We start from the raw sequence: 21,559 nt of genomic DNA on the forward strand, positions 1-21,559 counted from the left end.
GTAAAACCACATCTCATCACCAGTTCTGATTCTCTTAAGGAACATCTCGTTCTCATTTGCACGATTCAAAAGCTATTCACAGATTGTGAGGCGATAGTCTTCCTGGTCTTGACTCATGAGCCTTGGGATGAACTTGGTGGCAACACAATACATTCCAAGATGCTGTGTCAGGATTTTGTGACATGATCCAATTGAAATGTTACATTCTTCTACAATCTCTTGCATAGTCAGTCTTCGATTGGCATGCACAATTTGATGTTCCTGACATGAGCATTGTCAGTAGACGTCGAAGGGCATCCTAAATGCGGGTCATCTTTAACTTCAGTCTAGCCATTTTTAAACTGTGGGAACCATTCATAAAACTGAGTATGGATTAAGCGCTCATCACCATAGGTGTCCTTCATCATTTGGTATGTCTCTGTAAAAGTTTTCTTGAGTATCACATAAAATGTAATGCACATGCGTTGCTTGTCTAACTCTGCCATCTTGAAATTCGCAAACTGTGCAAGGCCATGTCCTACGTGAGCGACAGAAGTGAGTGCCAGCGAGCGACTTCTAGATACACGACACTCCAGCGACAATTAGCAGCGTTGGGCGGAAAGCTTGGGTGTCCTGCATGCGAGTGACCATGTCGTGCTACAAGATGGCTGTTTAGGGCCAACCAGCTGTTTCTATAAAACGGCATCCCTAACCTGTAGAATACTGTAGCTCAAGAGTGAGGCTACAGAATTAGGTTTACTTAAGAAAATAAAGCAAAAAGGAATGCTGTGCATGAAATTTACAAAGGGAGGAGCTCCATGGAGAATTTCATAAATATCATCAACTACGAAGATCACCGGACAAATTCTTCGAATACACGTGAATGACCAGAGGAGCATTCGACTATCTCATCAATAAATTAAATACAAATGTTTTTTACATGATCAAGAACTTTTAACAGCCAACAAATGCGGAGGAATGACTACTACATGACTGACTATGCTAAATATGAACATAAGTACACAGATTGGTACCATTAAGCCAAAGCTAGCTGTGGTGTAGGGGTAGCGCACACACCTCATGATTACGTGTTGGGAAGAGGTCGTGGGTTCAATTCCGGGATTTTCTTATATTTTTACTGACTCTGTTACAATCTGTATACTAAGTTTTATGTATACTGTTTACACTGCATCCCTAGGTATATTTTTAAGGTCTTGGCAAACAACTTGATCTTCACACCTATCCCAGTATATCACACACATTTTATTCCTAATAAAGTAAATGAACTATGAAACTTTACAGGTATTTGATGTTGTGAACATAATTCATCAGTAGTCAATGTTAAGGCCAAGCATTTCAATTACTGTATTTATTGATGAGATAGTCAAATGCTCCTCTGCTCATTCATGTGTATTCTGTGAAAGTAAAGCTTACAAAATTTTTGAAAAAAAGTCAAACATTTTGTGTCATGATTTGTCTAAAAGTGTTGTTGTTGTTGTGGTCTTCAGTCCTGAGACTGGTTTGATGCAGCTCTCCATGCTACTCTATCCTGTGCAAGCTTCTTCATCTCCCAGTACCTACTGCAACCTACATCCTTCTGAATCTGCTTAGTGTATTCATCTCTTGGTCTCCCTCTACGATTTTTGCCCTCCACGCTGCCCTCCAATACTAAATTGGTGATCCCTTGATGCCTCAGAACATGTCCTACCAACCGATCCCTTCTTCTGGTCAAGTTGTGCCACAAACTTCTCTTCTCCCCAATCCTATTCAATACTTCCTCATTAGTTATGTGATCTACCCATCTAATCTTCAGCATTCTTCTGTAGCACCACATCTCGAAAGCTTCTATTCTCTTCTTGTCCAAATTATTTATCGTCCATGTTTCACTTCCATACATGGCTACACTCCATACAAATACTTTCAGAAATGACTTCCTGACACTTAAATCTATACTCGATGTTAACAAATTTCTCTTCTTCAGAAACACTTTCCTTGCCATTGCCAGTCTACACTTTATATCCTCTCTACTTCGACCATCGTCAGTTACTTTGCTCCCCAAATAGCAAAACTCCTTTACTACTTTAAGTGTCTCATTTCCTAATCTAATCCCCTCAGCATCACCCGACTTAATTCGACTACATTCCATTATCCTCGTTTTGCTTTTGTTGATGTTCATGTTATATCCTCCTTTCAAGACACTGTCCATTCCATTCAACTGCTCTTCCAAGTCCTTTGCTGTCTCTGACAGAATTACAATGTCATCGGCGAACCTCAAAGTTTTTATTTCTTCTCCCTGGATTTTAATACCTACTCCGAATTTTTCTTTTGTTTCCTTTACTGCTTGCTCAATATACAGATTGAATAACATCGGGGATAGGCTACAACCCTGTCTCACTCCCTTCCCAACCACTGCTTCCTTTTCATGCCCTTCGACTCTTATAACTGCCATCTGGTTTCTGTACAAATTGTAAATAGCCTTTCGCTCCCTGTATTTTACCCCTGCCACCTTTAGAATTTGAAAGAGAGTATTCCAGTCAACATTGTCAAAAGCTTTCTCTAAGTCTACAAATGCTAGAAACGTAGGTTTGCCTTTCCTTAATCTTTCTTCTAAGATAAGTCGTAAGGTCAGTATTGCCTCACGTGTTCCAATGTTTCTACGGAATCCAAACTGATCTTCCCCGAGGTTGGCTTCAACTAGTTTTTCCATTCGTCTGTAAAGAATTCGTGTTAGTATTCTGCAGCTGTGACTTATTAAACTGATTGTTCGGTAATTTTCACATCTGTCAACACCTGCTTGCTTTGGGATTGGAATTATTATATTCTTCTTGAAGTCTGTGGGTATTTTGCCTGCCTCATACATCTTGCTCACCAGATGGTAGAGTTTTGTCATGACTGGCTCTCCCAAGGCCATCAATAGTTCTAATGGAATGTTGTTACTCCCGGGGCCATGTTTCGACTCAGGTCTTTCAGTGCTCTGTCAAACTCTTCACACAGTATCTTATCTCCCATTTCATCTTCATCTACATCCTCTTCCATTTCCATAATATTGTCCTCAAGTACATCGCCCTTGTATAAACCCTCTATATACTCCTTCCACCTTTCTGCCTTCCCTTCTTTGCTTAGAACTGGGTTGCCATCTGAGCTCTTGATATTCATACAAGTGGTTCTCTTCTCTCCAAAGGTCTCTTTAATTTTCCTGTAGGCAGTATCTATCTTACCCCTAGTGAGATAAGCCTCTACATCCTTACATTTGTCCTCTAGCCATCCCTGCTTAGCCATTTTGCACTTACTGTCGATCTCATTTTTGAGACGTTTGTATTCCTTTTTGCCTGCTTCATTTACTGCATTTTTATATTTTCTCCTTTCAACAATTAAATTCAATATTTCTTCTGTTACCCAAGGATTTCTATTTGCCCTCGTCTTTTTACCTACTTGATCCTCTGCTGCCTTCGCTACTTCACCCCTCAGAGCTACCCATTCTTCTTCTACTGTATTTCTTTCCCCCATTCCTGTCAATTGTTCCCTTATGCTCTCCCTGAAACTCTATACATTCTCTGGTTCTTTCAATTTATCCAGGTCCCATCTCCTTAAATTCCCGCCTTTTTGCAGTTTCTTCAGTTTCAATCTGCAGTTCATAACCAATAGATTCTGGTTAGAATCCACATCTGCCCCTGGAAATGTCTTACAATTTAAAACCTGGTTCCTAAATCTCTGTCTTACCATTATGTAATCTATCTGATACCTTTTAGTATCTCCAGGATTCTTCCAGGTATACAACCTTCTTTCATGATTCTTGAACCAAGTGTTAGCTATGATTAAGTTATGCTCTGTGCAAAATTCTACAAGGCGGCTTCCTCGTTCATTTCTTCCCCCCAATCCATATTCACCTACTATGTTTCCTTCTCTCCCTTTTCCTACTGATGAATTCCAGTCACCCATGACTATTAAATTTTCGTCTCCCTTCACTACCTGAATAATTTCTTTTATCTCGTCATACACTTCATCAATTTCTTCATCATCTGCAGAGCTAGTTGGCATATAAACTTGTACTACTGTAGTAGGCATGGGCTTTGTGTCTATCTTGGCCACAATAATGCGTTCACTATGCTGTTTGTAGTAGCTAACCGGCACTCCTATTTTTTTATTCATTATTAAACCTACTCCTGCATTACCCCTATTTGATTTTGTAGTTATAACCCTGTAATCACCTGACCAAAAGTCTTGTTCCTCCCGCCACCGAACTTCACTAATTCCCACTATATCTAACTTTAACCTATCCATTTCCCTTTTTAAATTTTCTAACCTACCTGCCCGATTAAGGGATCTGACATTCCACGCTCCGATCCGTAGAATGCCAGTTTTCTTTCTCCTGATAACGACGTCCTCCTGAGTAGTCCCCGCCCGGAGATCCGAATGGGGGACTATTTTACCTCTGAAATATTTTACCCAATGACATTCCACGCTCCGATCCGTAGAATGCCAGTTTTCTTTCTCCTGATAACGACGTCCTCCTGAGTAGTCCCCGCCCGGAGATCCGAATGGGGGACTATTTTACCTCTGAAATATTTTACCCAAGAGGACGCCATCATCATTTAATCATACAGTAAAGCCGCATGTCCTCGGGAAAAATTACGGCTGTAGTTTCCCCTTGCTTTCAGCCGTTCGCAGTACCAGCACAGCAAGGCCGTTTTGGTTAATGTTACAAGGCCAGATCAGTCAGTCATCCAGACTGTTGCCCCTGCAACTACTGAAAAGGCTGCTGCCCCTCTTTAGGAACCACATGTTTGTCTGGCCTCTCAACAGATACCCCTCCGTTGTGGTTGCACCTACGGTACGGCCATCTGTATCGATGAGGCACGCAAGCCTCCCCACCAACGGCAAGGTCCATGGTTCATGGGGGGAGGAAAAATAAAAAAAAATACATTAGTAGTTCCTTTAATAACGATTTATTTTCAAGATTGTCCTAATAGCAAAATATTTTCATAAAGCCTTGCATCCCATATTTCACTCCCAGAGGAGTGAAATTTCGAACAGTCCCTTCTTAAACGCTGCCTACAATATGAGATCCACACTCGTTTCAGTTTTCTGTCATTAGTGGACTGGACTGGCCGATGTTGAGTTAGTGAATAAGTGTGGCACTACTTCACCCCCTTGGGGATTGAATTTCCAAGAACACTGAAACATATAACTTTTATTTTCGAAACCGAGAAGCCAAACACTAATTTTCAAAGATTTAGCTTTAAAAATGCTTTCACAATGAAACAGTTTCGTAAAACATTTTATCCCCGTAGGGGTTGAATTTCCAAAAACACTGAAATGCATTTTCACACCCATAGGGATTAAATTTTCAAAAATGGTGACTGAGAAATGAAATACCAATTTTCGTAGGTCTAGATTCAAAATTGCCTTAATAGTGACATATTTTTAAGAAACCTTTCGTCTCCTGTTTCACCCCTGTAGGGGTGGAACTTCAAAATATAAACAGCATAAAATCAACACTTCTCCAAATTTCTAGTTTCTATCCATAGCGGTTTGGGCTGCGCAATGATGACTCAGCGAGAAAGTCAATCAGTTGGGACATTGCCTTTTATATGTAGAGATGAAATGACTAAGGGATTGGTGAGCAAGTGGGTGAGATAATTCAACTCATGATCCTCCAAAAAACAAAAACTGAAAACAAAATTGTCAGCATAAAAAACTCAAGTGCACTGTTCTGGGACAGACAGGGCATTCAGCTTGTTGAGTTCCTTCCCAGAGGTAAAACTGTCGTGATGGTATGTTACTGTGAAACAGTGAGAAAACTTCGATGTGCAATTCAAAACACAGGTGTGGAATGCTCAGCCAAGGTATTGTGTTGCTTCATGACAGTGCATGCCCCATTCTGCTGGTGTCACTCAGTACCTTATTCAGCACTTCGGTTGGAAGCTGTTTGATCACCCACCATACAAATCCAATCTTGCACCTTCAGACTACCATTTGACTTGAATTTGAAGCATTACGTTGGAGGTAGGTGCTTTGACAGCACGACAGCACAGAAAAATGGTGTTCAGCAGTGTCTGTCTTCATTGGGTGCTTCTTTCTATGAAGAGGGCCTAGAAAAGTTTGTTTTCCATTATGATTAATGTCTGAACAATGGTGCAGGCAACCATGTAGAAAAATAGTTTAAGATATGCTTTTAATTGTAAAAAAAAAAAAAAAAAAAAAAAAAAAAAAAAAAAAAAAAAAAAAAGAAAGAGAGAGAAAAATATTGTTTGAAAAATTGGTTTCATGAATTTGTACATAGAGGGTGGTTTGAAAAGTTCTCGGAATCACGACAAGAGGTCAACGCTAGCACAACGAGTTATTCGCGTGATATTCATTGGGCTGTTGCCTGTAAACATGTGCCACATCAGTGCTCTTGGAAGAGAACAGTGGCGGTGACGTGGCTCTGTTGTTGTTCCTGAGTAGTGATTTACGAAGATGGAAAAAATCTAGATTTGAGCAGAGATTATGTACTTTGTAAAGAAAGGTATGAAAGCAAAGGACATCAATTTCCAGAATACACTGGGGGACTCTGCTCCTTCATATTCAACTGTTGGCAAGTGGACAAATGAATTTAAATTTGGTCAGGAGAGCTTTGATGATCATCCACACAATGGTCGGCCAAGATATGTCGCTACTCCAGAAATCATTGCAAAAGTGCATAAAATGGTCATGGAGGATCACTTACTGAAAGTGTGTGAAAATGCTCACACTTGCCATATGTCATCTGAAAGGGTATATTACATTTTAACTGAAGAGTTAGAAATGAAACAGTTACAAGTAAAGGATAGAGACCTACTCGCCACATAGAGGATGTATCAGGCCACACGTAGGCACCTGGACACAGTTGCCATATTTGTTTATGTATTTTCTTGTGTGAATGTGTATAACTACTTCTTAAGGACTTTTTCCAAGAGTTTAAATATTTCAGCATTCTGTTTCTTTGTGCTTATATGCTACTCAAAGCCTCCTCTGTGTGAGAAGTAGCAATCTATCCTTCACCTATTGTTTTTCTATCCTGGCCGTTCCAAAGCTGTTACATATTCAGTTAACACTCAAAAGTCTGGAATTGTTGGCATTATTTTTACACATTTAGTGATGAAGCTGTTTTGTGTAATTATTGACTGTCTGTTCTTAAAATAGTGTTAATATCAGGTTCTAATAAACTGGTCAGTACTTAACCTTTGGGAGGGAAGGATAAACAGAGATCTTTCTCTGTCCTCATATTCGTAACTGGCGGGTGTCTCTCATCCTGGGGTCTGAGCGACCTACCCATCCTTCCTCAATACATTCCTCTCTCTCCCATGAAGGACTTGGTAATTCCGAGAGCTATGTAGTGGTTCCCTTTTACTGTAATTTTTATCTTATTTGGAGTTCTATATGTTTCGCCTCCTTAAGATAAGTATTGGCCAGCAATTCTGACTCATAATTGGTTAATTTTCTAGATGATGTTATCCTGTTTCCTTCCCAGCCACAACCACCCTTTATGTGATTTGTTATTTGACCTTGTGGGTAATATACACATCAACTGTTTCTACTACAAATTTGTCAATGGATTGGAAGTCGAAAATCGGCAGATTTTTTGTGCTCCTCTGAAATTGCAGTGTTACTTCATTAGCAGCTACGTCATCTATAGTTGCTGAAAAGTTATTAAAATATGTCTTTCTGGATAAGAACACCTTTCTAGACCAAACTACGTGACTTTAACCATTTGTGTAGTTTATACTTATTTCTGCTATTCCTTCAATCTACTGCACAACGATGTTTTCTTTGATGTAGCTAGTATCAGGCTCTATTTTCTGTAGTGGAATTTCAGATGTACACATTTATCCCACAGTTCTAGCAAAGCCACAGACATTTTTCTGATTCTGTGTTTATAATATTTCACTAACATAATAGAGTGTGAAATATGATAAACATAGAATTAGAAAAATTGTTGTGACTTTGCTACAACTCTGGGATAAACGTGTGGATCTGAAATTCTATCACAAGTACACATTTTTAAATACAGAAAATACTTTAAAAAGGCAGCATTTTAAGATTCAAAATTTTGTAATTATTACAATAACAGTAAATTTGGATAAAGCCATTTCTTGAATTACACAAATTTTAGAGAAGACAAGATGTTCCTTATAAAGAAGGAACACGAGGGCTTTCAAAAGTATGTCATACCTAAAACTGATAGTAATTGGTGGAGAAGGATTTCCATGTGCATATGGTTTTCCTGACTCATAATTTTGTGAAAAATATTACTTTAAAGAAAATGTCTCATTGTGAAATTTGTGTTCAATTATTATCAGCCACAAGTAACTTATATTCTGAATAATAAACTTTAGAAAAATGCAGCCCACATGTTGTCAAGGTTGTTTCGTCTATGCTGCAGAAGTTTTGCTGGGAAGCCCTTACACATCCCCCTTTCAGTCTCTATTTTCCCCCATGCAATTTCATATTTTTGGTCATATTGACCATAAATTTGTTCTGGACGAAGAGATTCTGTAGATAACCACGAAAGTTTTTCCATGAAGTTATTGACCATCTTGTCTCACAGTGGAATAAATGTATTAACAATTACGGTGATTACTTTTGAAATAATAAACTATTTATTCATTTTTTCCATTTGTTTCATTTTCATTTGACTGCCCAGTATGTCCTCTCTCCCAAGCCAACAGTGCAGTAGATTGAATGAATAGCAGAAATAAGTATAAACTACACAAATGGTTAAAGTCATGTAGTTTGGTCTAGAAAGGTGTTCTTATCCAGAAAGACATATTTTAATAACTTATCAGCAACTATAGATGATGTAGCTGCTAATGAAGTAACACTGCAATTTCAGAGGAGCACAAAAAATCTGCCGATTTTCGACTTCCAATCCATTGACAAATTTGTAGTAGAAACAGTTGATGTGTATATTACCCACAAGGTCAAATAACAAATCACATAAAGGGTGGTTGTGGCTGGGAAGGAAACAGGATTGCAAAGAGTAACAGCAAAGGAGCAAGCCATCAGGAAGGGTGCTGTTCCAATCAAAACTGGAAGAATAACAGACTTCCCAAAGGAGTGACAAAACAACTGACCATCTCCTGAACTGTTGCAAAAAGATCATACTGACAGATTACAAATAGAGGCACAGTGTTGAGTTGCAAATTGTATATTCGGACTTGTGCCAAGAATACCAGCTGCCAGTTATGAACTGGCAGCTGGTATTGTAAGACAGAAAAGGTGGTCAGAAAAGGATTATCTTAGCTATTAGGCTCTTCGGGCTGATGAGACATTGAATTATAATTCACTAGACTTCTCAGCAGTGGAGAAAAAGAAATTGCAGATTGTTGATGTCATTATTCCAGGTGACAGTAGAGTTGCGTAAGGTGGTGGAAGAGCTTCTGAGATAAGGAGCCCTGAAAATTAAATTTCTGCAACTTTGGGATAAATTGGTAAAAGTGATCTTAGCGGTTCTCTCCGACATTGGACACGTTACTAAGACATCTTGGTGGGCACTCAGAAACATTCAGCGAAGACAGAGGTCTGTTTCCCAGCTGCAAAAAGCCACATTACTGGGAAATTCGCATATTGTCCATTGGTACGATGATATGAATTTCAGTGTAGTGATCTCATTTACTTAATTAACTGTTGTCATTTATGTCAGTAATAATGATTTAAGATCAGTTTTAGGAAGGACAAACAGAGAAGTTAAATTTATTGTGGGACTTTTGAAACTGTTGTGTGTCTGCAGACGAGACCATGCAGAGGCAATGGAATACTGCTAGACCATTTTAATCTAAAAGTGTGCTTGCAAGAAGGGTTCATAGGAATTGAAAAACACACTTAATGGTCACATGCTTGGGGAATTTAATAATGGTGAATTTACGCAAGATTATTATGTAGAGTTAAGAGAACTGGTGTCCAGTACAGACCGCAGAACAATTTTGTTTTCTCCATCACAGTTACGATGACAAAATAAATGAGTCTACTTACATGTTGTACACACTTCAACTTGGTAATGGTGCTGTACATTGGCAAGACATTAATATGTAGATGTAGAAGTCAGTAATGTAATAATGCAAATAGAAAAGAATGTAGTTAAACCACAAGAGAAGGAAGTACAGTAAGGCAGGGATGATTTGAGAGGGTAGTGTAGGAAATGAGAATAATGATTCAAGATACTAGTGATAAGAGAGAATGCTTGTCGTCATAATGATTCTCAGAGTTTTGTGCAAGTAGGAATTTATATGTTTTTGTTTGCTGAGTGGATAGCACATTAAATAGAATAATAAGCCTCATTTTCTTGAAGGTTCACAGGATTCAGTTATAAAGGATGAGAGTCAATGTGGATCTCTGAGACTGTGTGCACTACTGCCTAATTTTCTTTTGTTGCGCAAGAGCAGATGGTGTTTCGTGCCTGTGCACTGATATTTTTCCTTTCTGTTTTTTCACTCCTGTTACTATATACAGGGAGTCACATTTAATTGTGGCCTCTGCAAGAACCATGTTAAACTTGATGTTTTTTAAAAAAATATAGAGAGCACTGTTGTTTGTTTCAAGATGATGTACCTGGTACCTGCTTTTGCCACTGTAAATCACTGGAATGACATATTCTAAAACAGTACAATGGTCATAAGCATTTTCTTATGTGTAGCTATGTATCTTTTGTGCACCAGAATAGCAGATCTGTATAAGGGAATTTCATTGATATAACTATTTTCTAAAGCCAACAAGAAATTGTTCCATTCTTCACAAAAAATAGTGGTTCTCCATTGAAAAAGGAGCCAAAACAAAACAAAATTAACCAGCTTGAAGGCATTTTTATTTTTTTCAGGTCTACAGAATAGTTAATCTGCTATTCTGGTGCAAAAATACTGTAGTCCTATTTAAATTCTTTAAAAAAATGTTGAAGTTCTGGATATTTACAGGTGTTGTCTCAGTTGTGTGTGTGTGTGTGTGTGTGTGTGTGTGTGTGTGTGTGTGTGTGTGTGTAAAATTTATTTTTATTTTTTATAGTTTTCTTATGAAATTAATGTATATTCAATTGCTATTCTTTCTTTTCCAGTCAACAATACCACATGCCTATGGCAGTGTCAAATGTACAATAGACAAAATATTAGCTTTAAGGAAGCAGTTGAAATCAGATGGTATATCTGTATCTGTGAATGACTTTGTTGTGAAAGCTGTTGCAAATGCATTGCTCCAGTATCCTGAAGTTAATGTACATTGGATTGATGGAAAGGTAAAACACACAATGGACTCTCTAAATTGTAATTCTAATAATGCCTGTCATGAGTGTTGTTGTAATTTGATAGTGTGCATTTTTGCATTTATTTGTAACAAATATAACATTAATTAATAATATACTGAGTCTAAATCTGTGTGGGCACGGAGTCTTCTGTAAATAAGTTGTAAATAAAAGTGCCTGCTATTCAGTATTTAATGTATTCCAGAATTAATGTTTCACTATGCCATACATTTATATACACATTTCTTGTGATATTTATTGTGATGAAGAAAATGTGCCAAACAAAGCTCGTTTAGGAATGACACTAAGACATATTTACTTGTGTGCTTTCACGTTCAATAACAACTTGGGATTTATTGTCTCTGCATGTGTAGAGTTTGTAACTGTTATTCTTTCATAGTTAATGAAATGGCAGTTAATCAGCTGTAATGATTCATTCTGATAAATCCTCATCTGTTTGGTAATGAACTAAAATTCCCAGATGTTTTCTGTCTTTTTACATGTTCATTAGGCTGCATTATGTATAGGACCCATTGCAATAATTTTCCATAGAACCTTGCTCACTGTTGTGGTTCATCTGCTTGTGTTTGCTGGAGTCTGTGAACTGATTTCCATGGGAAACTGTAATACACTTAATGAACTGTAGCCTCACTTCATTCGATTGCAGAGAGAGAGAGAGCGGGGGGGGGGGGGGGGGGGGTCAAGGTTGCACACACATATATATGTACATGTGTTACAGTCAAAACCCGTGTTTAGTTAGAGCATGTTCTTACTAGTTTGTACTGAGCCACTTCATCAAAATGCGTTTTGCCTAGTTAAAACGAGTTTTAACAGACTTTCGCTTTTGACCAGCAGTAAATTCTAGTTGTAACTAAAGTTATCAGTATCAACTAGTTTCAACTAGTAAGAACTCATTCTAACTAAAGTAGACAGAACTAGTTTTCACTAAATTTATTTAGGGGCAAATACAAAATGAAGAGGAACTACGTGACAAAACAGGCTAAAAGAATGAAGATGGCTTCAGATTCAGTACATGCCACTGTAGAAATCAGTGACAATATAATTATACTGATCCTGTTACCGACAGATCAAAAGCAGATCTCCCCAATATTATTGGAGTTGTTCTTCAGAAAGATGAACAGGGCTTGCACAAGATTGGAACGAAATATGGGATACTCGACAAATTGTATTGCAGGTATGTATTTCTGAACTGATTTCAATAATTAAGGACAAATGTCAGACATATTCATTACTTCATTTATTTAATGCTTTGAAAATGTTGCTAACTATTCAAGTAATTAATACCTGCAATACAATTTGTCGAGTATCCCATATTGTTCAAGTAATTACTTGAACAATATGGGATACTCGACAAATTGTAAGTAATTAATACCTGCAATACAATTTGTCGAGTACCCCATATTGTTAATTACTTGAACAATATGGGATACTCGACAAATTGTATTGCAGGTATTAATTACTTGAATAGTTAGCAACATTTTCAAAGCATTAAATCAATGAAGTAATGAATATGTCTGACATTTGTCCTTAATTATTGAAATCAGTTCAGAAATACATACCTGCAATACAATTTGTCGAGTATCCCATATTTCGTTCCAATCTTGTGCAAGCCCTGTTCATCTTTCTGAAGAACAACTCCAATAATATTGGGGAGATCTGCTTTTGATCTGTCGGTAACAGGATCAGTATAATTATACTGTCACTGATTTCTACAGTGGCATGTACTGAATCTGAAGCCATCTTCATTCTTTAAGCCTGTTTTGTCACGTAGTTGCCCTTCATTTTAATATTTGCCCCTAAATAAATTTAGTGATAACTAGTTTTGTCTACTTTAGTTAGAAGTGTTCTTACTAGTTGAAACTCGTTGATGATAACTTTAGTTACAACTAGAATTTACTGCTGATCAAAAGCGAAAGTCAGTTAAAACTAGTTTTAACTAGACAAAACACATTTTGATGAAGTGGCTCAGTACAAACTAGTAAGAACACATTCTAACTAAAAATGGATTTTGACTGTAACACATGCATGGACAAATATTTGACTATTTCTGCTTTTGATTAAGAACATAAATTTGAAAACTAAATAAACATGTCTTAAAAATAATATTTACTTTAATTCTAGCTTCTGTCATTGAATATCTCAGAAATATTAAGACAAGATACAATTAGTAGCCACTAATATCCTGTATCCAATGAATCTTATCAGTGTCTGCTCGTGTTCATGAGGATGCTACCTTGTTTTTGTGTGATGAAAGCTGAATTTTGGTAGTTAAAGCTACGTTTTGTTACAGATAGTTCATATTCCAACTGTGGATGTATCAATAGCAGTTGCCACAGATGCTGGTTTGATCACACCCATAGTGAAAAATGCAGCAGGCAAGGGTATCGAAACGATCTCAACAGAAATACGCAAACTGGCAGAAAAAGCACGATCTGGGAAACTCCAGCCTCATGAATTCCAAGGTGGAAGCTTCACGTATGTATCACAGAAATTGTTACTCCTAAAATAACTGCAAACAGTGTGCATCAGTTACATTTAGTTATTAGCATTAGTGCTTACTGGAAAACAGTGCTTTTCTCAATACCTACTACTTTGAAATGTGCAGAATATTACAGTATCTCCAGAGACAATACCACAGAAGTGGTGATGTCATTTTATGCAGGAAATACGCGCAGGTCTTGGACAGCTGTTTTTGTCATCACAAAGTAGTAAAGAGGCTTTGGTTTTTGACAAATCCCTAATGTCAGTGTGACTGTTGCTTCATATTGCAACTTGTGCAATAGCTGAACTCTTTTCCATATTGAGTTCTCAATTTCTCTTGTATAGTCTTTACAGCAATGTCACAAGAGTTATAGTTTCCAGGTTGCATATAAAATATTAAATACAGGCTATAAATAGAGAAAATATTTAAAAATAGAAAATGCAAAAAAGATATTCTACCAGTAGATTTAAAAATGTTTAATGTTGTTACTAACAGCAATACATTACTACGATTTTAATGTTAGCCACAGACATGTGAGTACACTTTATTTGGCTTATTACTGTGACACAGTAGAAACACACAGTAAAGACAATAACTGATAAGTTTGAAGAAGCTAACTGGCCAATATTAAGGTCGATACATAGTTGAAGACAAAGCAAAAGTCGCCAACAGATACTGGCCGGTACAGTGAGTACAGAAGAGGATGAGTCCTCTGTGTGGCAGGCAAATGATTACAGCCGATTGGAGGTCACGGGATCTCACCAGATGATGTGACGTGAGCTCCAGGGCCTTGGCCTTTTCCCAGATCGCTTTTTGCAGAGACAGCTTTTAGGTTGTGATGCCACTTGTGGTGAGAGCTTTAGGTAAGGATTGATCTCAGACAGCTGTGACAGTTCCATGTCGCTGTCGGAGTCTGTTCCTACATGAACTTCACACACAATGGCCAGTGCCTCTTCGTCAATCTGGGAGGTGTTGCATTGGGCAACATTGAGTGTATTGGACATGAATGCTACAGGATGTTCAGAACCATCCATCTCCTTGTGGGACAGGACTACTCCGACACGACGCTGAATAACGCCTGTGGCAAGAAGGGGAATCCCTGGTGAAAATGGGATGAGGCACAGTACCCGTTTAAGTGCTGAAATAGCTGTGTCCCACTTCAGAGACCACCAGAACAGAACCCCTTTTTTCTGCAATGCGTATACTGGATAGGAAATTTTTGTAGCATGTTGAATGAAATGGCAGTAATAGTTAATTTTTTCTATAAAGAGTTGCAATTCCTTGGGATACTGGGGCTTGGGCACGTTTTCTGTGGCATGGATGCCCTGCTTGGTGGGACAGTTCCTCTGTTTGCTAATGATAATACCAAGGTAGTCAACGAACTGTTGGAAAAATTTAGATTTTATAGTTTACATTTGGGGCCAGCCAGAAGTAATCAAGAAAACAAAGACTGCAAGTTCTGAGGGTGTTCATCAGTTGGTGTCCCTGTCACTGTGATGTCACCTAAATAATTGCAGCACGAAGGAATGTCCTATATCAGCTGTTCCAAGTAATACTGGAAGAGTGGTGGTGTGCTAGAAAAACCGAAGGTTTGTCTGTTATACCTGTAAAGGCCAAAGGTGTGTTGAGCACCAGTAGATCCCGACTGCAGTGGCAACTGTAAGTATGCCTCCGACAAATCGACCTTAGTACAACAGACACTATTTTGTAACTTAGAAAACAGGTCTTCTCTGCGGTGAACCGAAAAAGTGTCGATGATGTCCTGGGTATTAACGGCCTTAAAATCACCACATAAGCAGAGAGAGCCATCCAATTTTTTCATGATTCCAAGGGGCAAAGGCCCATTTGCATGATGAGAGAAGGGTAATCACCGAGGGCCTCCAACCTATCCAATTCTGCCTTAACCACATCCCAAAGGATGTGTGAAATTGAGCGGGGCCTGCAGGAAGCAAGGCACAGACCTGTTTGTCAGTGAATTTTTACATCTACATCTGCAGCTCTTCCTAAACTAGGGGTAAACAGATACAAGTATGAGGCACTTAAGTCATCAGCGCCGTGAAATGGAATCAATGTGGCAATCAAACACGCATTCTCCAAAATCAGAAACCCAAACTGTTCCAATATGTCTACCACAAAGACGTTTTCTGCATTACCAGAAGTAACAACCGAACAGGATAGTTTTTATAAACATTTTATAGGAGATATCCTTAGCAGGAATGCCTTTCATGTGAATGTTATGGCCACTGTACACTGTTACTCTCTGACAAGAAGGTTGTAGCAGAGCAGAATCTAATGCAACATAGGTAGTACTATTCATAAGAGAAGAAGATGCACCAGTATCCACCTGAAAAGGGACTTCCAAACCATTCACTCATAACATGGTTACCAATTTGACAGGTTGACATCTAGTGGGATGAGTCATTGTTTCAGTAGAGCATTATAATGCATGGCTTCAGTAGGAGAGCTGTGAGTAGATCCCACGAGGGAAAAGACGGGAGAACCAGACTCTGCATCGTACCTGTGGTTCCGGATGTCAGATGACCGATGCACACTTTTAATGTGACCCGTAATGCCACATGAAAAACAAATAGCTGATTGATGTGGACAGAGGGAGCGAGCGTGTTAGTGGAAACACTGAGTACAAGAAGGTAGACAATACGGATTGGAGTTCCATCGAGACGGAGAACCCAGAAAAGATTCTGAAATTGAGTTATGAGAGAAACTTGAACTGTCACTTCCCTGTTTGCTTGCCTTTAGACCATTTTGTTGGCATGGCATAACATGTTTACCAGAATGGCTGGCACGGGGATGTGATTTCCTGTTGCACTGATGCGAAGATTTTACTGTCAGACAAGCGGTGACAGCAGACACTGTGGGCTGAACCTCCCAATAGCTTTCGGTTTCCTATGTGAATTTGAAAACCTGAGGAGTTTTAAGGATTTTGTCTAAGGAGGGATCCATATGCCATAAAGCCTGTGAGTGGACTCTCTTGTTGGGTGAAAGATGGAGAAGCGAGTCCTGAACCAAGGAGTCTGCATACAATTGGCAACTTGATTCTTCAGAGGACATGAAAGCACAATGTTGACTAAGACCACGAAGGTCAGTAGGTTCCCGATGTTTGTGCACAATGTCTATAACGTTTCAAATGAGCATATGCCCACACAGGATTGACACCCATAATGGTCCAACAGCAGATAACTATGTTCAGCAAAATCAAGCAATGGAAACTCCAGGTTGGGATATCAGTGATTGCCACTTACTGTAAAAGTGACAAACTAAGTTGCAGACAGGCACAATTAAAAGTGTAAGTATCTTTTAATTGTGTCTGTATGCAACTTAATGTGTCATTTTATGGTAAGGAGCAAACTAAAAGACAGACTATCAGGATGTTTCATGGGGTATAACTTTTACGGAGCAAATTCAACACACTATGAAAAGATCGGGAAACAAAAATGACTGTTTACAATCTGAATCGGTTACCTTGTAGGCAGTGAAGTGATGGAGCAGGTGTCATGAATATGTTTCCCTAAAATCAGTGCCATCCATAAATGAAGGAAACAGTAGAATGATGAAGTATCTTGTTTGTAGTAGACAATGCTGTTATTTGTTGCTGTAGTAACACAAGCTACTGTTGCTGTTGTTCCAGTAACTGCCGATCAAGAAGTGATTGTTCCTGCTGTTACTGGAGCCACTGCTTCATAAATTGTTCATCCATGTTGTCCAGTAAAGTAATGCAAAGGGTGTGCTATGACGAAGCAAGCTGGGAGAATTTTAATTCCTCTCTTGTTTTGCCTTCTGCCTCCTTAAATTAGTTTTTTCACTTTTAACAATTCACCATTAACATACATGAATATAAACTGGGACATTCAACGCCAAATCATCCAGCCAAAAGTAGATATAAAACCCAAGGTTTTTGGATTTTTCTCCAAAAATTATATGTGAAATGTATGCATAAAGATAAGAAAATATCCAAAGTTTAATCCAATTCTATCAAATAGTTTCTGAGTTATTACCATTTAAAGTCTTAGGCTAATTGTATTTCTAAGGGCGATTAAGACATAACTAAAGCATGCATGCTTTTACAGAATTTGAAGCAAAATTGTTAGTTTTGAAGCTAGAGCCTTGATATTTTCACTGGTTTATTTTAATTAAATGCTGAAACTGACAGATCTACAAAATTAAGATTTATAATGTTCAATCATATTGAAAAACTGTACTGAAACTCAAAATATTGTTAATTTCAAAATTGTGACATACCGTACTTACTTGAATCTAAGCTGCACTTTTTTCCGGTTTTTGTAACCCAAAAAACCGCCTGCAGCTTAGAATCGAGTGCAAAGTAAGCCGAAGTTCTGAAAAATGTTGGTAGGAGCCGCCACAACTAACTTCTGCCATCGGATATATGTAGCGCTGCACAGGCATGCTTTGCAGGCACAAAGATAAATACTGGCGCCAAAACCTCTGCACCAGTAAATAAATTTAAAAAAAAGGTAGTAGACGAGTTTTTTTCTTCGCCCCGAGTTTCAACTACTGCATTTTCATATATTATAGCACTGAAAGACCTAAGTTGAAACAAGGCCCCGGGAGTAGACAACATTCCATTAGAGCTACTGACAGCCTTGGGAGAGCCAGTCCTGACAAAACTCTACCATCTGGTGAGCAAGATGCATGAGAAAGGCGAAATTCCCTCAGAGTTCAAGAAGAATATAATAATTCCGATCCCAAAGAAAGCAGGTGTTTGACAGATGTGAAAATTACAGAACTATCAGTTTAATAAGAAACAGCTGCAAAATACTAACGCGAATTCTTTACAGGCGAATGGAAAAACTGGTAGAAGCCGATCTCGGGGAAGATCAGTTTGGATTCTGTAGAAATGTTGGAACACGTGAGACAATACTGACCCTATGACTTATCTTAGAAGAAAGATTAAGGGAAGGCAAACCTACGTTTCTAGCATTTGTAGACTTAGAGAAAGCTTTTGACAATGTTGACTGGAATACTCTCTTTCAAATTCTGAAGGTGGCAGGGGTAAAATACAGGAAGCGAAAGGCTATTTACAATTTGTACAGAAAGCAGATGGCAGTTATAAGAGTCGAGGGACATGAAAGGGAAGCAGTGGTTGGGAAGGGAGTGAGACAGGGTTGTAGCCTCTCCCCGATGTTATTCAATCTGTATATTGAGCAAGCAGTAAAGGAAACAAAAGAAAAGTTCGGAGTAGGTATTAAAATCCACGGAGAAGAAATAAAAACTTTGAGGTTTGCCGATGACATTGTAATTCTGTCAGAGACAGCAAAGGACTTGGAAGAGCAATTGAACGGAATGGACAGTCTCTTGAAAGGAGGGTATAAGATCAACATCAACAAAAGCAAAACGAAGATAATTGAATGTAATTGAATCAAGTCGGGTGATGCTGAGGGAATTAGATTAGGAAATGAGACACTTAAAGTAGTAAAGGAGTTTTGCTATTTGGGGAGCAAAGTAACTGATGATGCTTGAGGTAGAGAGGATATAAAATGTAGACTGGCAATGGCAAGGAAAGCGTTGCTGAAGAAGAGAAATTTGTTAACATCGAGTAATGATTTAAGCATCAGGAAGTCGTTTCTGAAAGTATTTGTATGGAGTGTAGCCATGTATGGAAGTGAAACGTGGAAGATAAATAGTTAAGACAAAAAGAGAATAGAAGCTTTCGAAATGTGGTGCTACAGAAGAATGCTGAAGATTAGATGGGTAGATCACATAACTAATGAGGAGGTATTGAATAGAATTGGGGAGAAGAGAAGTTTGTGGCAGAACTTGACTAGAAGAGGGGATCGGTTGGTAGGACATGTTCTGAGGCATCAAGAGATCACCAATTTAGTACTGGAGGGCAGTGTGGAGGGTAAAAATCGTAGAGGGAGACCAAGAGATGAATACACTAAGCAGATTCAGAAGGATGTAGGTTGCAGTAGGTACTGGGTGATGAAGAAGCTTGCACAGGGTGGAGTAGCATGGAGAGCTGCATCAAACCAGTCTCAGGACTGAAGACCACAACAACAACAACAATCCAATGAAGTAAATAGAAATTCTGTATTGTTCATCTTCCAATGTAGCAGCCTTTCACATATTCATGGCAACAAAAATAAATTTCTTTACACAAAAATACCAGCAATGCACAAGGCTTTAGGATTGTGCACGAGTTGACACGCTGGGGCTCATAAAGATTTCACGTAGCGGCACCTGTTGCTTCGTGGAATTTTGTGAAGTGCTTGTTGGTGTTAGTGAACCGTAATGAAGCGCTTTCATTATAGTGCCAAATTCAAGAGGGGAGTTATTTTTTTTTGCGGAACAAAGTTCTAATTGTGCTGCAAGTCTGTGATACTGGATTGATGAGAGCAATGTCAGGCGATGGCGACTGGTGAGAGATAAATTATTTGAATGTTCAAGTAGCAGGAAAGCATTTGGTGGGCCAAAGTGTGGCCGATATCATGCACTAGGAGTGATTTTAAATGAATCTATTAAGGAACAGCGTCAGAAATTCCTGCCTGTGAATGCCGAAATTTTAAAAATTATGGCACGTGAAATTGCTAGAGAGCAACAAATCGAGAATTTTAAGGCCAGTCGCAGCTGGATTGATCTGTTTATGAAGCGCTGGGGTTTTTCACTTCGGAGGTGAACTTCAGTTGCACAGGAGCTGCCGAAAAATTATGAAGAAAAACTTTTGGAATTTCAGCACTTCATAATTAGGCAGTGCACAGAAAAGCAATACCTTCTTATTCATATAGGATATGCTGACCAAACTCCCGTATATTTTGACATGCCGTCAAAGTATATGGTTGATGCCAAAGGAAAGAAAGTGTTCTTACATCAGGGGGTGAAAAACAGCAGATGTCAGTCATGCTGGCTTGCACAGCAGATGGATATAAATTACCCCCATTCATAGTTTTCAAGTGAAAGACTTTACCAAAAACGGAAGTGTTTCCAAAAACTGTGTAATTGTATGAGCAAACGAAACTGGGTGGTTTTCGGGGGACATGGTGCTGGAATGGATTAGGTGTGTGTGGAATCGTTGTTGTGGTGCAATGCTTGGTTTACGCAGTCTGTTGGTATTAGATGTGTACGCAGGCCATTAAACACCTGCAGTAAAACGAAAATTAGAGGAAAGCAAAACGGACCTGGCAGTAATTTCAGGCGGGATGACGTCAATTCTGCAACCACTTGATGTCTGTCTGAATAAACCATTTAAGGACAAGCTTAAACGCATGTACACAGACTGGCTTTCGAAAAGCGACAGACAGCTGACACCAACAGGATGTGTAAAACGCGCAAGTGTGCCAATGGATTTATGATGCATGAAAATGTATTCCAAATCAGACTGTGCAACAAACATTAAAAAAATGTTCGATATCCAATGCACTAGACTGTATGGAGGACGATGCACTGTATAAAGAAATGAGCAACAAAGAATCGAGTGATGGTGATTCAGAATCACGACTCATATTTTAAACATTTCATATAAGATGTATTACAAACCTAATAAAATTTTGTTCTAAATTCTAATTTCTAAGTTATTTTCATTCTTATAAAATAAGTGTTGCTACTCTGCATTGCACAGGATGGAAAAGTCTGGAGAGCTGCATCAAACCAGTGTACGGACTGAAGACAACAACAACACACCCTGCATTTCAAGTCATCACTAAATATCTACTACGAAAATCCGACTGGCAAGGCTGTTTGGAATGTATGTCAATATGGCCAACTCTACGTTCTGAATTTTTTCCTACCTGTGACAAGAGATGGTTGCTAATAGGAACTTTTATAAATCGTGATTCACATGCAGTATTCTCTTCACC

The 21,559-nt window shown here is 38.6% G+C and overlaps 1 protein-coding gene across 2 annotated transcripts in view; it reads left to right on the plus strand.

Annotated features, from left to right (window-relative positions):
- The window catches only part of LOC124622152 (pyruvate dehydrogenase protein X component, mitochondrial-like), a 132,725-nt gene that overhangs the window by 51,832 nt on the left and 59,334 nt on the right, over positions 1-21,559 (plus strand). For both annotated transcript variants that reach the window (XM_047147791.1, XM_047147790.1), the window contains exons 6-7: positions 11,045-11,221; positions 13,539-13,723. In XM_047147791.1, coding sequence (XP_047003747.1) covers positions 11,045-11,221; positions 13,539-13,723 — 362 coding nt within the window. The remainder of the gene's footprint in view (positions 1-11,044; positions 11,222-13,538; positions 13,724-21,559) is intronic.

This window comes from Schistocerca americana, chromosome 7, assembly GCF_021461395.2.
Source record: "Schistocerca americana isolate TAMUIC-IGC-003095 chromosome 7, iqSchAmer2.1, whole genome shotgun sequence".
NCBI lineage: Eukaryota > Metazoa > Arthropoda > Insecta > Orthoptera > Acrididae > Schistocerca > Schistocerca americana.